The sequence below is a fragment of the Erpetoichthys calabaricus genome, chromosome 5, assembly GCF_900747795.2.
Source record: "Erpetoichthys calabaricus chromosome 5, fErpCal1.3, whole genome shotgun sequence".
In the NCBI taxonomy this organism is placed as follows: domain Eukaryota; kingdom Metazoa; phylum Chordata; class Cladistia; order Polypteriformes; family Polypteridae; genus Erpetoichthys; species Erpetoichthys calabaricus.
This window is the reverse complement of record NC_041398.2, coordinates 248,632,867-248,648,478: the sequence shown is the minus strand read 5'-3', so window position 1 is coordinate 248,648,478 and position 15,612 is coordinate 248,632,867. Positions and strand designations below refer to the sequence as shown.

Here is a 15,612-nt window from a genome sequence, read left to right as displayed (position 1 = left end):
CGAGAGCCAAATCTGCTAACTGAACATCCCTGATGTAGTTTTTAAAGTACAGAGTTGTTTTTCATTAAATTCCAAGCTAATGCTAATGATATCATTGCAATTAGCAACCTTTATAAGCACAGCCCCTTTGTACAGTGTGTGCTTTTGGAACACAGGTGGTTTAAATTAATTGCTCAGCATGGTGCTGTGGATCACCAGCAGGAGGTGATCTGGCAGTATTGTGGCTTAGATGCCCATTCCATCATCATACTATCTGAACAAAACAATTACAGTGCCACTTATGACAAAGACATTAACAAGTATAATTTTGTTTCCTTTCATATATCTTTTTCTTTTTTGATGGTTAGATTTTTAATAATATGGAAAAAGATGATCCACTGTGGCAACCCGTAATGAAAAACAAGATTAATAAACAATACCTAAGATATTGATGCCACTGTGAACAATTTAAAAAATATGCCAAACAAAATGGAATAGCCTGTCCAACACTGAGGTCTGACTTGGTTTTGCTCACGGAGTCCCGAATGAAGCACATTGCTTGCATTGTGAGGGAGCATCAGTTACGGCACTACTACCTTGACTTTGATACAGTTAACCATAACATTTTACTGTCCTGACTTTCAGCTATTGGTATCTCTGGTGCTGCTCTTTCTTGGTTCACATCATACCTCAGTGATCGCCAGTTTTATGTCTTCATTAGGGAGTACAAATCTGCCACTACTTCACGCACACAAGGTATCCCTCAAGGGTCAGTTCTCAGATCCTCTTTAACATCTCTATGCTCCCGTTAGGTGAGATTATTCGTCGGTATGGTTTTTAAGCTTCCACTGCTATGCCGATGACACACAACTTTATGTAAGTGTTGATGTAACTGCAACATCTTCACCTGTTGCACTGACTGACTGCATTCGGGGAAATCAATCATTGGATGACAGATCATTTTTTACAACTCAATCCTGATAAAACAGAAATCTTATTACAGTAAAACCTTGGATTGCGAGTAACTTGGTCTGTGAGTGTTTTGCAAGATGAGCTAAAATTTTTAATAAATAAACAAGCGAGGTCTTGCAATACGAGTAGTACGTATACACTTTGTCTGCCGAGCATCACGTAGGGATTGTGGGTAATCATCTCCCATGCTCTTTCTCAGTCGGCGTGCCTCACTCATATGCAGTAATCCCTCCTCCATCGCGGGGGTTGCGTTCCAGAGCCACCCGCGAAATAAGAAAATCCGCGAAGTAGAAACCATATGTTTATATGGTTATTTTTATATTGTCATGCTTGGGTAACAGATTTGCGCAGAAACACAGGAGGTTGTAGAGAGACAGGAACGTTATTCAAACACTGCAAACAAACATTTGTCTCTTTTTCAAAAGTTTAAACTGTGCTCCATGACAAGACAGAGATGACAGTTCTGTCTCACAATTAAAAGAATGCAAACATATCTTCCTCTTCAAAGGAGTGCGCGTCAGGAGCACAGACTGTCAGAAAGAGAGAGGAAAGCAAACAAATCAATAGGGCTGTTTGGCTTTTAAGTATGCGAAGCACCACGGCACAAAGCTGTTGAAGGCGGCAGCTCACACCCCCTCTGTCAGGAGCAGAGAGAGAGACAGAGAAAAACAAAGTCAAAAATCAATACGTGCCCTTCGAGCTTTTAAGTATGCGAAGCACCGTGCAGCATGTCGCTTCACGAAGCAGCTGCACAGAAGGTAGCAACGTGAAGATAATCTTTCAGCATTTTTAGACGAGCGTCCGTATCGTCTAGGTGTGCGAACAGCCCCCCTGCTCACACCCCCTAAGTCAGGATCAGAGAAAGTCAGCGCAAGAGAGAGAGAGAAAAGTAAGTTGGGTAGCTTCTCAGCCATCTGCCAATAGCGTCCCTTGTATGAAATCAACTGGGCAAACCAACTGAGGAAGCATGTACCAGAAATTAAAAGACCCATTGTCCTCAGAAATCCGCGAACCAGCAAAAAATCCGCGATATATATTTAAATATGCTTACATATAAAATCCGCGATAGAGTGAAGCCGCGAAAGGCGAAGCGCGATATAGCGAGGGATCACTGTAGTCAACATCCGTATGAGCGTGTAGTGTTTGCTATAGCATTGTGACAATGTGTGTACTGTAACGTGCGAGTCCTTGTCATGCACCCCAAAACACAGCGTGAAAAAGGAACAGCAGGGTTATTTATTGTAGCGGGATCTGCCGCTCTCCTATACAGAGACACAGCAATTAGGCAGGGTCGTGACCAGGTTAGTGGACAAGTAATATTGTGCTCTTGCATCACCCATCGACGGCAGGCGCTTATAGCTTGACCGTGATCTTTTCTGATTCACTTTTACGGTGAACTGCTACAGTGCTGGGACCCTGCAGTTGCTTCGGGTCGCTCTTCCGCATGTTATCCCATTGGGGGATCCCAAAAGAGTTTTAAAGCATTTTTTTTATTTTGTGTCCACGTTTAGTGACTCTTCAGGCAAAAGCAACTGTCATTGGATAGGTTTCCTTGTTAAAGTCGCAAAAAAAGAAGAAGATTCCAGTGAGCCAACAGATAGCAGGGATTGTTGGTTAGAGTGAAAGTCGTCCTACACAATAACCCTCCTCCTCCTCTCCTCTGTCTCGTCTCCCTCACACCAGCCACGATTCTTTTCAGAGGTAAAGTGCAGGTTAATTTGTTTTATGTATTTTTTCTTTATTTTTTTGTATGAATCATTTTTATATAAATATTTGAGGGTTGTGAAACAAATTATCTGAGTTTCCATTATTTCTTATGGGGAAATTCGCTTTGATATACGAGTGCTTTGGATTACAAGCACGTTTCTGGAACGAATTATGCTGGCAAACAGAGGTTCCACTGTAGCGGGTCCTCTCTACCCTTCGTAGGCTAAAAATTGATGTCGATGGGATCCTGGTTGAACCCTCAGCATCAGTCCGTAATTTGTGTGTCAGTTTCTTACTATTCAATCATACATTAGCTCAATGGTACAGACAGCTTTTCTTCATCTGCATAATATTGCTAATCTGCATCCTTTCCTCAGTGTGAAGGACTCTGAAACACTCATTTATGCTTTCAACACTACCTGTCTAGACTATTGCAATGCATTGTTTTATGGCCTACTGACTAAGTATATCAATAGATTACAATACGTTCAGAATTTTGCTGCACGTTTACGTACACACACTAAAAAATCTGATCACATCACTCCTTTCCTCTATGATTTGCATTGGTTACCAGTTTCTTCAAGAATCAAAAATAAAATTATTCTTCTCGCCTTTAAAGCCCTTCATGGTTTAGCCCCTCATTGTCTGTCTGAGCTGCTGCTTCCTTACACTAAGATCATCAGATGCTAACTTACTCGCTGTACCTACATACAGGTTAGTAACTATGGGTGGTCGAGCTTTCAGTGTGATGGCCCCTAAAATTTGGAATGCTGTTCCTCTCAGCCTTCGGGAGAAAAATCTATTATTAATTTCAAACTCCTGTTAAAAGCACATCTTTTCAATGAGAATTATTCATATTCTTGTATGTCATTTCTATTGTCTTGTTAATATGTTCATTGAATTGTAAAGTGTCCTTGAGTGTATGAAAGGTGCTACATAAATAAAACATTATTATTATTATTATTACAGCCATGTGACGTGATTCCCCAAGGGTGATCTGGCTCACAGGACCCTCATTGTTCAGCAGGACCAGACCAAGGGCTTGCCCACATAACACCTGGCAGCATCCGGTAGATGGTCATTTCTGGGGATGTCTGCCTGAAGGAATGTCAACTAGGGTCCCAAACCGTTTTTGTCATGTGGTGAGTGCAGCAATGTGCTCTACCAGTGCATGCTCCCCAACTTCACCTGACCTGAGGTGGTGGGCAGCTGTACCCTGTCCCAGCAGGACTGAACTCTGGGTGTGCGACTGCACTGGGTGAATTGGCAATTTTTCTACAGAGTCATTCACACGTAACATGACTGTCTGGGGCTACTAGTAAACCTGATGGTGTAACTGGATTACATGTGAAAGCTCACAGTTACTTGACAAGAATTTGTAAACTTCATCCAGGAGCCTCCGACCAACTAGGCCTTGAGTAGTGTGAGATGGCATTACAGCAGCACTGCTCCTCCAAAGTTTGATTATTTTAAGTAATAATATACAAAACACCACCTTACATATGCTTAGACTATTGCTACTTCTTTAATTTTCCTTAGGTTAGTGTGATGACTACCGTTATATTGGACATCATGTACCTCCAGGTTCTTTTCAGGAATAAATTTTTGTTTCTTTTTCTTTTTCCCAGAAAATGTTTCTAAGCATCTGGCATTACCTGCATACAACCTTCTTTAGATATTGGCTGAAATGGTTGATCAGACAGGTCACCGGGAAATGTGAACTTCAAAGAATCTTTCACAGCTTCATTCAAGGAGCAACAAGGGCAATAAAAACAGGTGCTGATATTTTGTGTGGTGTTGATGGTGTGATGTACCCACAGGATTTGTATTTGGTGTATTTATGTATGTTTGTTTGTCACATGAATATAAAAGTACTTGTGCTCTTTCATCTGTCCTTAAGGGAATAATCCACTTAAAAATTATATTTTTTATATGTTATTTACCCATTGTATTTTGTCGTGATGGCTGAGATAAGAAAAATTTGAACTCATATTTTCAAGCTGAGCAGAAAGAATTGAAGACAGACCTCTTGACCAATGATTGAGGGGAGAGGTGGCTCTTCAGTTCTAAAGTGCAGTAAATGCGTTTCCTGTCTATGGTGAGCGCTGAATATCTCTTCTCTATACAGTAAAACCCTGCAGCATGAACGTACTTATGCACGTACAACCCGCAGCACGACCATTTTTTTCATGCAAAAAAAATGCATCAGAACACGACCAAAATTCTGAAGCACAACCAAAGAAGTAAACATGTTCCGATCACATGGTCGCCTTCCACGTCATAAAGAAAGCCTTAAAACGTTAACTGTGGCGTTAACCAGTGCTTTGTAAACAGTGTTCCTTACTGTGCCTGTGATATTACTGTTATTTAGTGATTATTTTGTGCTTTTTACTAAATAATGATGGGTCCAAAGAAAGCTAGAGAGGTAAGCACAAAACCAAAGCAGGAACAACAATCAATAACAATAGAAACAAAGATTGATTACATCTTGCCTGAAGAAGGGGCCTGAGTTGCCTCGAAAGCTTGCATATTGTAATCTTTCTAGTTAGCAAATAAAAGGTGTCATTTTGCTTGGCTTTTCTCTACATTCATAATGGCTAACACGGTACAGCACCCTAGTACAATAGAAACAAAGAAAGAAATGATTGAAAATATGAGAGAGGTATACGGGAGACTGATCTTGCAGCTTCGTAAGGCCTGAGTAAATCTACTATATCTATGATTTGGAAAAACAAAGAGGAAATTAAAAAAGCTGAAGTTTCTAAGGGTGTGACACGTGTACTCTCTAAAAACAGACCACCAGCAATTGATGAAGTTGAAAGATTATTGTTACTTTGGATAACTGAAAGGCTATCACCAGCACACTGTCTATCGGAGGCTATTAGTTGTGAAAAGCCTAGGGAACAGGGCCATCTTAACAGCATTATAGGCCCCCGGGGCAAAGCAGTGCACTGGGGCCCCTACCTACATAACCATACAGCAAGTCACAACATACATAGATTAGCATGGGGTGCCCGGCCAACTGCCCAGCGTGCCCATGTGTTAAGCCGGCACTGTTAGGGCAGTGCATGCTGATATTGTGAATGATTATGCTTCAGGGAGTGCTGATAGGGAATGTCCTGTTACAGTAAATTTTCTTTTTTTAATTTCAGTTGCTTAGGCTGTGCTATGCTTATTCTTATGTCAGTCCCTTGCAGTGTACAATTTATTCTTTATTCATGAGTTTTTCCACAATTTTAATATGCAGAAAACTCAGTTATGGGTATTAAATAGGTTAGGTATGGAAGTCTTGGGGGTTTGGTACAGATTTATTCTATTTCCATTATTTCTTATGAGATAAATTGCCCCAGTCCACAACCAGTTTTCCGGGACGAATTAAGTTTATGTTGCGGGGTTTTGCTGTATATATAAAATCCCATGTCTGTCTGTCTGTATGTCTGTCCACTTTTCACAAGAGAACTACTTAACGGATTTAGATCAGGTTTTTCTCTGCAATTTGCTTGAACATTCTGGTTGATTTTGAGACTTCTCTCATCAAACTAAGTATTATAGTTCGGTTGCGGGACCAATTTATTCGCACAAATCTGAGAAACAGGCTGCAGGATGAGGGGAGGCGGGATCTCAGGAGTAGGGAGCCAGATGGGGCCATCCTCACTCGTTCAAGTCGCTCTACCTCTCACCACGTGTTGGAGCGTACCTTGCCTCCACTTACCTAGCGATACCTGTTTGTTCAACAGACATTATCATCTTGAGATTGTTAAGGAGTATCGTTTGACGTTTATGAGAGAGACATACAAATTATTACATTTTTTGATTTTTAAAGTTTGTCCTGTTTCACTACGACGTGGGCGGAGCTGTGGTGGACAGTTAGTTAATTATAAATACAAGATAGGAGACACCGCCCTACAGGACAAAACTTCTGAAAAGGATTTAGGGCTTTATGTTGACAGAACATTTTCGTTGGCTAAGCAAAGTGCAGAAGTGATTAAAAAGGAGAATAAAGTGTTGGATTATTGTATCCAGCAGAGAGCGCTCTCTTTCTCCCCTGCAATGTGTTTCTTGATGCACAATTGATTAGAACCAAATACTATATCTTGTGTACCCATGGTGGAAAATAATTACAAGAGAGAGAAATATGGTACAAAAAGAGATATATGTATTTAACATTCCTAGAATATAATGCATAATCCTGTATACATACATATTCAGGCCGGAGAGAAGCATAGGGACATCACAGCCAAGTGGGAGAATGCTGACAAATCAGATGTCCTGTCCAGCAGCTGGGAATGTTGGTGGCTTAGTGACGCTTCTGACTTTGTGCTGGATTCTCGTCTTTATAAACGGTCACATAATTTCATATTCATAGAATTCATGTCAGAACTGGCTGGTTATTAATACCTTCACAAACTCTGAGTTTTGTAACCATATTAGTTACGCAGACATCAGCACTTCCCAAAACAACCTGCTTCTGTTTTATGCTCTCCCTAACCTGACTTACAGCTGCCTTTTTTTTTTTTTGAATTGCATGGATTTTTTAAATAAATTTCACAAATTACATTTGGCACAAATAACATTCTTGCTACAGTTATTTCATAAAAACTGTTGGATTTAAGTCAAGGAACTTTATACTCAAACTATATAATGCACTAGTGAAACTTCATCTGGAGTATTGTGTGCAGTTCTGGTCCCCTTGGTACAAGAAAGATATCGCAACACTTGAAGCTGTTCAGAGGAGAGCAAAAAAGTGCATCATGTCCTACTGTGACCAACTCAGAGAATGAAACCTGTTTAGTTTTGATCAGAAGAGACTGCATGGGGACCTCATCCATGAATTTTAAATCCTCAAAGTGACTGATAAAGTAGACCCGTCTGTCAGCTTAAGGGTTTATCACATACTCGAGAACGTCAATGGCAAATAAGGGGAAGTGCATTTGAAACTGAAGCCAGGAAGCACTTCTCTATGCAAAGAGTTCTGAAACTGAAGCAGAAACCTTGACAACCATTAAGAAGTACCTGGGTGAGATATTGGGACAGCTTAGCTATTAGCTAAACCAACAGGCTTGATAGACTGAATGGTCTTCCCTTTGTTTGTTAAATTTCTTACGTTTTCTGGAAGTACGCATTGAACAATAGTTTAGCAAAAAATTCATGTGTTTTGCATGACATGTGGATTATGCGACACCACGTTACATGAGATTTTTTTTTTTTTCACATTGTTTGACTTTGTACAGCATTGGTCACCATTGACTTTTGTTATATCATAAAGTTTATTTCTGTTCTGCATGAAAGCATAAAATTAAAAAAAGTTTTTTTTGGCCATCACTACAAATTACATGAGATTAAGTAACTTATAAAAAAATATCATATTGGGTTGAGTATTCCTTTCAAGTACGTGGAGTAGTCCACAATTCTTGTTTTCTGCATTTGTTATTTCTGTTCAGTGAAGCATGATGGTTAGTGTCCATCATTTACTCTGCATAAGAGTAGTATTTATGGCATTATTTTTATTTGTCAAAATATTTAGGTACACAAGTGTTGCAAAATTTTATTTTTTCTTTTCTTCTACTACTATAAGCATTTGCAGGAAATGTTCCACTGGCACAACATGAACCGCAAAATCCATGGATATTAGGAAACCAAATAGAGCTGGTAAAGCAAAGTGAACTTGATCAGTACATTTGACTGGCAAAAAGTAGCAAAAATGCAAACTAACATACAAAGCACATTGGTTTTCTTGATTATAAAATAAACAACTCTGTTTGTAATAAGCACATCATTTAGTGATGCATGCCAATAAACTTTAGGATCGCCAGTGCACCTAATATGCATGCCTTTGTACTGTGGGAGGAAAACGGAGCACCCGGAGGAGAACATTCAAACTCCACGCAGGGAGGACCCAGGAATCGAACCCAGGTCTCCTTACTGTGAGGCAGCAGGGCTACCACTACGAAAAAAAAATATATATATATAAATTAATAATAAATAAAAATAAGAATGAATAAGTAACATAGCACCTTCAGCACAGGTTTTTATTCCAGCCAACTTCGCAATCTGTATGCCAGTCTTACGTTTAATTGATCTCATTTTTTATCTCTCTCTGGTGTGCCATTATTTCTATAATATTCATAAGTATATGTACAGTACTCTTTGCCTTAGCTTTTAAATGCTTTTGGCAGTTTTCTTTTTAAATTGACAATTTTCTGTAAAGCCTCTGCCATCTGAGAAAGGCCCAGATGCCTCATTCAGTACTGACCAGTTTCTACAGATGTGCAGTCTCTAAAGCACTTACCTTAAATCAAAACTTGTAGTGAAAATGGTGTATGAATGTGCAGAGTTTGGAACATTTAAATCTAACAGGAACTTGAAAGATGCAATATAATAGTTTTGTCAAATCCATCAGCTTAGGGAAAGCAATCTTGAACATACACTATATTGCCAAAAGTTTTGGGACCCCCCTCCAAATCATTGAATTCAGGTGTTCCAATCACTTCCATGGCCACAGGTGTATGAATTCGAGCACCTTGCCATGCAGACAGTTTCTACAAACATTTGTGAAAGAATGGGTTGCTCTCAGGAGAAACACGTTGAGTTCAAGCCTGGTACCGTGATAGGATGCTACCTGTGCAATAAGTCCGTTTGTGACATTTCCTCGCTACTAAATATTCCACGGTCAACTGTTAGTGGTATTACAACAAAGTGGTAGCCATTGGGAACAACAGCAACTCAGCCACAAAGTGGTAGGCCACCTAAAATCATAGAGCGGGGACAGCACATGCTGAGGCACACTGTGGACAGAAGTCGCCAATTTTCTGCAGAGTCAATAGCTACAGACCTCCAAACTCTGTGCGTAGAGAGCTTCATGGAAGGGGTTTCCATGGCCGAGCAGCTGCATCTAAGCCTTACATCACCAAGCGTCAGATGCAGTGGTGTAAAGCCCACTGCCACTGGAATTTAGAGCAGTGCAGACGTGTCCTCTGGAGTGACAACTCACACAATCCGATGGATGAGCCTGGGTATGGCAGCAGCCAGGAGAACGGTACTCGCCTGACTGCATTGTGCCAAGTGTAAAGTTTGGTGCAGGGAGGGATTATGTTGTGGGGTTGTTTTTCAGGGCTTGGGCTTGGCCCCTTAGTTCCAGTGAAAGGAACTCTTAGTGCTTCAGCATACCAAGCCGTTCTGGACAATTTCATGCTCCCAACTTTGTGGGAACAGTTCGGGGATGGCAACATGACTGCGCATGCACCAGTGCACAAAGCAAGGTCTGTAAAGAAATAGATGAGTGAGTTTGATGAGGAGGAACTTGACTGGCCTGCACAGAGCCCTGACCTCAACCCGACAGAACACCTTTGGGATGAATTTGAGTGGAGATGGCAAGTGAGCCAGGCCTTCTCATCCAACATCAGTACCTGACCTCACAAATGCTCTCGTGGTCACAAATCCCCATCAACACACTCCTACACACCTTGTGGGAGGCCTTCCCAGAAGAGTTGAAGCTGTTAGAGCTGCAAAGGGTGGGCAAACTCCATATTAAAGCCTCTGTATTAATAATGGGATGTCATTAAAGTTCATGTGTTTGTAAAGGCAGGAGTCCCAATACTTTTGGCAAAAGAGTTTACATAAACGGGTCTGCAATCTGGTTTTATCAGTGGCAGCTGCTAAAAAAATTTGGGTGAAGGTGCAGTTTTTGAAGGAACAAACTGAAGCAGCACTTATCTATTACATAGGCCTTTCACATCTATCTCTCATGTAGTTTATGGCGGGTGTGAACTGTCAACCTTTGACGTGAACTTGAAATTGGACAATTGTCAACGTACATCATATTAGATTAAAAAAACTTATAACACTACTAATTCCCTGCAAATAAATGGAGTAACTGGGGCGCAGGGAGCTGCATCCCTGGAAAAATCGGGAAGCAACCAATTAAAGGGCAGCCTCAGGTCACCTGCTTTCCAAAAGGTCAATGACTTTCATTGACTCTCATTGGGCCGGTGCCCTTCACTCAGGAAATATACAGTTGGTATTCACACAGAAATTAAACAAGTACAAGTCAGAACCAATTTTTAATGGACGTTGACATGCGCTGACATCAGGCACGTTGTGCAAATAAACAAAAGTATTTCATGATTATTTATCTTTACCTAATTAATGAAAGTAGAGTTTTTTTAATATTTGGGATTACTAACCGCCACTGGGTGTTACTAATTTATTTTTTACCTCTTATGCCACCTAGTTTATAAATTATTTTTATGTCATTCTGATTCTAAAGTTACTGATGTGAATTTTAAATGCTGCTTCTCCCTCATGCTTTTTTTGTGAATTTTATTTTGACAGAATATTCTCTTGAAGCATCAAAAAGCAAGGTAAGGAGAAATATCATTTTATATTTTCTTAACACTGATTGGCACATCCTGACTTTATTTTTTTTCCTGTCTAACCCATTAGATTTCCAGAAATCCCAGTGGAAAACGTGAAAAGTAACATTTGTTGTCTTGTTTATCATAGTATAACAAAAGAGAAAGAATGTTAATCCTGTGGATTTCATTTGCAATTTCTTGATATCACTGTCAGTTTGGGTTGAGTTGGTTGAGTATCGTTTAGGGTATATAAATATTTTGGTTTATGTGATTTATTTATTTGCTCCATTTTAGGTCTTGAGAGATGCACTACAAGCAAAAGAAGATACGGTAGACAATCATATTACACAAATAGTGAAACAAAAGAAAATTCAATTGGAAAAAGATGCAGAGTAAGTTTCTTAAAGATCATAAAGGTAGTAATTTTGATGTAGAATTCAAGAGTGTAATTCAAACCGTGTTCAGATGATTTAAGTCTATAAAGTTGTAATCATCATTTTCAGTCCCTTTTACCTTCTGAGGGTTGCAGGGGTGATGGCCTGAGTTGATCTGAGAAGACTGATAGCCCTAAATAAGGACTCCAGTTATTCTCTGTAACCATCAGGCCAACTGTGAGGGGACACCTCTCTCTCTCTCATATATATATATATCCAATCGGATTTCTGGAAATGAGGTAAGACTTAAAAAGACTTAAAAAGGCATGAAAAATCCAATCTGGTACTGAGACGCGGGGACCAGCTTCCCCAAAGAGGTGGGATTAGTGTTTGTGGTTGTGCAAGTGTTCACTCTGATGATGTCAGATTTGCGATTAAGAAACCTGGCCCGGTAAAGTGTCAGTCGTTGAAGGGGTTTTCCTAAATATACGAATTTTCATGATATTACAATAGGATGACTTTTAAAAGATTTATTTTCACGCACATAAAATCCATTGCTGGGGAGACGCCACACATACAATAATCCGCTGCACGCCAGCACAGATTAAAATACTTGCTGGGGAACTGCACAGTACTTGCTGGAGAGACGCCACAAGCATGATTATCAACTACACACCACACATTACATCAGTTGCTGGGGAGAATCTGCTGATTGCCCACTGTTGTGACAGAAAATTAAACGCATATTATGGACATCAAAGTCAGTATTACTGCAACAGAAAATATTACGGACGTACAAGCCTATATTACTGTGACTATCTACTAACAACATGCCACCCAAAAAAGAAAAAAAAGATAATGAGCGTCAGAAAAACGCTAAAAGAGAGAGACTCCGAAGAGCAAATAGATCTATAGAGGAACAGGAAAATGAGCGTAAAGAAAATTCTCAAAGAGAATGCACTGCTGTTCTAGCGCCTGTTATTGTATATATACTAGACATTAAGCCTGTTTATATATATATATATCCTAGTCCTGGGATGAGAGGTGACTTTTTCAGAGAGATACTTTGACGTCACGCGATATGAGACTTTGTGCCAAGAGATTTAACCAACGCCCGTGGCCGGAAATAAAATACAAAGAGTAGATGACAAAGTAGAACGTCATAAAGAATTCAAAAACGTTGGCATGATATACATGCAGAGCAGGTTAGAGATAACGAATGTATGAAAATTCAATAGTCTAAAAAAAAAAAATGATAGTAAAGATCACATTAGTGCAAACAAACAGAAATTATAACTCCAGTGAAATATATAAATATATATTGTAAATAAAGCAACACACAGCATAAAGGTTTGGGGTTTGTCCGACCCCGTATACTGTACAGTTTTGCAAATTATTAACAGGTCAGAAATACTATTCAATACATCAGACTATCAAGACAGCGGAGTGGGGAACATTTATGGAGTGGGACCGGAATTGACACAGAGGAATGCTGGGAAGGAACTGAGGTGGTGGATGGGAGCCATGACGTCATCAGAGATAGATGGATGGAAGGGAATGAACACGGAAGTAGCAGTACGTGGTTAGGGAATCTGGGCATTTTCATGGCAGTGTTGCTTCTTTCTTTCTGTAGGAAACAAAGAGAGAAAGGTTAGTACCCCACTTTTCCCCCTTGGCCGGAGTTTTCTCGCTACAGTTTGGGTCTTTACGTGGCTCCCTATGCGCGCATGTGTGACAATATATAAAATCCAATGTCTGTCTGTATATCTGTCTGCTTTTCACGAGAGAACTACTTAACGGATTTAGATCGGGTTTTTTCTATAATTTGCTTGAACATTGTGGTTGATTTTGTGACTTCTTTTATCGCGCTAAGAATCACAGTTCGCTTGCAGGAGCGATATATTCACGCTCATTTGTTATGAGACCCTTCCAACCTGTCATTGATATGGACCCCAAAGTACTTGTAGAAGTGCACATTGTCTACATCCATTCCTTCAATACAGATTGGACATGGAGGCTGTTTGGTGCAGCCAAAGTCAATAAGCAATTCTTTGGTTTTGCTGATGTTAAGTGGTTGACAATTCTTTCTGCACTAAGAAAAAAGCTCTCCACCTGACTCCTCTCCTTTGTCTCATCCCCTTTAAGTGCAGAATCATCTGAGAATTTCTGCAAGTGACCTGACCTCCTGTTATATTTGTAGTCAGACCTAGAGTCTGTTTGGTGCTTTGAAAGTCATTAACCAGTTCTTGGATTTTGCTGATGTTAAGCTGAAGAAATCAGAGTCCTCAGTATGTCTCAAAGAGATGGTTCAGAAACCCCTTGAAGGAACCTCGGTTTGGCAGCTTGTTCTCACTGTCTCTTTTTTTTCAGGTATTGCCTTAAAGCTTGTGATAATATAGTGAGCATGATAAATTAAACTGACCAGTAAATCAAACCTTTATCTAGGACCTTAGCTCCAGCTGAAATCTCCACAATCTGGTACAAAGTCTGCAGTTCTTCTGCAACTAATGAAAGTATGTCTTTTGTACCCCAAATGTTAATGACACATAAGATCATTACTAAAATATTTACCAGTCTAACTTAATGTTATGTATCGCCACTAAATTCTTTACAAAGGAAAAAAAACTTGATGAAGATATTAAATTATACCTGACAAATATTCCAAATTATAATAATAATGTTCCAAAATGTAATCGGTGAAACCTTGTTGCGCCTGTACAATTACGCTAAATAGCTGTCTGTAAAGAGAAGTGGGAGGAATATTTTTGGAAGTGTCAAGGAGAGATTAATGGCACACTTGGAGAAATTAACATACCAGTGGGCGTCTTTACACTAGAGCTAGGAACAGGCAATCCAAACTTAAGGGCAAAATGAACTCGTAAATCTTAGGATTAGCAGAAGTTCATGAAGCAGTAACTAAATGTTAGAATATTAGTTGCTCAAGAAGTTAACCTTTTGTTGCCAGTGAGTCTTTGAAACCAAGTGCAGGCTTCATACTGAATACAGCTCAGCTCTGAATTACTTAGCCGCTGTATCGCCATGAAATGCATTATACAGTAGATGCGTGTACAACATTGGAAACAAACATAACATAATTCTGAAGTGGCATTGATGGTGATGTCAGCAGTTGAAATCATAAAATTAGTAAAAAAAAAAGAGCATTTCAAGAATATCCTGGAATTTCCTATAGTTTTTGGTGCAGTTTAACCTGTAGGGGGCAGCTCTCTCTGTTTTTCTTTCATTAGTCATTGAGTAGAGCCAGAATGTGTACAAGAGAAACATTTAAGCTTTTGACAACAGTGTACCTAAAGTGTCTTTTTTCTCTTTGCGGACTACATTATCCAAAGATTAAATAACAAATTATAGACTCTTGTGACAGTGCACCCAAACCTTTGCCTCTTAATTTATAGTATAGTAGCTGTCCCCTGCAGCTCCACGCATGTAGTAGTGAAAGAGGACAAACTTTAAAAATCAATAAACAAAAAGGTATCGCTAGCTAAGCGGAGGTTTGGTACACTCCAAAATGCAGAAGTAGACCGACTCCCCACTCCTGACGTCACGCTTCCCCCTCCCCTCGGCCCACAGCTTCTGTCTCAGTTTAGCGCGAATATATCACTCCTGTAAGCGAACTATGATTCTTCGCACAATGAGAGAAGTCGCAAAATCAACCGGAATGTTCAAGCAAATTCTAGGAAAAAAACTCAATCTAAATTCGTTAGGTAGTTCTCTTGTTTGCTAGCTAAGCGGATGTAAGATACGCCCTGAGGCTGGCTCGTTAGTGAGGAGGGACCCGCCCCTCAGCCCATTGCGTTTCTTTCGGATTTGCACAAATATATCTGTAGCGCAAGCGAACTATGATTCTTAGTGCGATGAGAGAGGTTGCAAAATCAGCCAGAATGTTCAGGCAAATTATAGAAAAAAAAACGATCTAAATCCGTTAAGTAGTTTTCTCATTCGCTAGCTAAGCGGAGGTAAGGTACATGTCCCGAGGCTGGTGCATGAGTGAGGAAGTCCCTGCCCATATCCCCCTCTCCTCGGCCTGCTGCATGTTGCTCGATTTTGTGCAAATAGTTCGCTTACAGCACCGATTTATGATACAAAGCACAATGAGAGAAGTCGCAAAATCAACCGGAATGTTCAAGCAAATTATAGAAAAAAACACGATCTAAATCCATTAAGCCGCGGACAGACAGACATACAGACAGACGGATGTTGGATTTTATATA

At 39.9% G+C, this 15,612-nt stretch overlaps 1 protein-coding gene across 2 annotated transcripts in view; it reads left to right on the top strand.

Moving 5' to 3' along the window:
• The window catches only part of elmod2 (ELMO/CED-12 domain containing 2), a 110,541-nt gene that overhangs the window by 63,732 nt on the left and 31,197 nt on the right, over window positions 1–15,612 (top strand). For both annotated transcript variants that reach the window (XM_051928177.1, XM_028802750.2), the window contains 3 exons: window positions 4,287–4,434; window positions 10,990–11,018; window positions 11,307–11,404. In XM_051928177.1, the coding sequence (XP_051784137.1) occupies window positions 4,290–4,434; window positions 10,990–11,018; window positions 11,307–11,404 (272 nt within the window). In that variant the 5' untranslated portion in view covers window positions 4,287–4,289. The remainder of the gene's footprint in view (window positions 1–4,286; window positions 4,435–10,989; window positions 11,019–11,306; window positions 11,405–15,612) is intronic.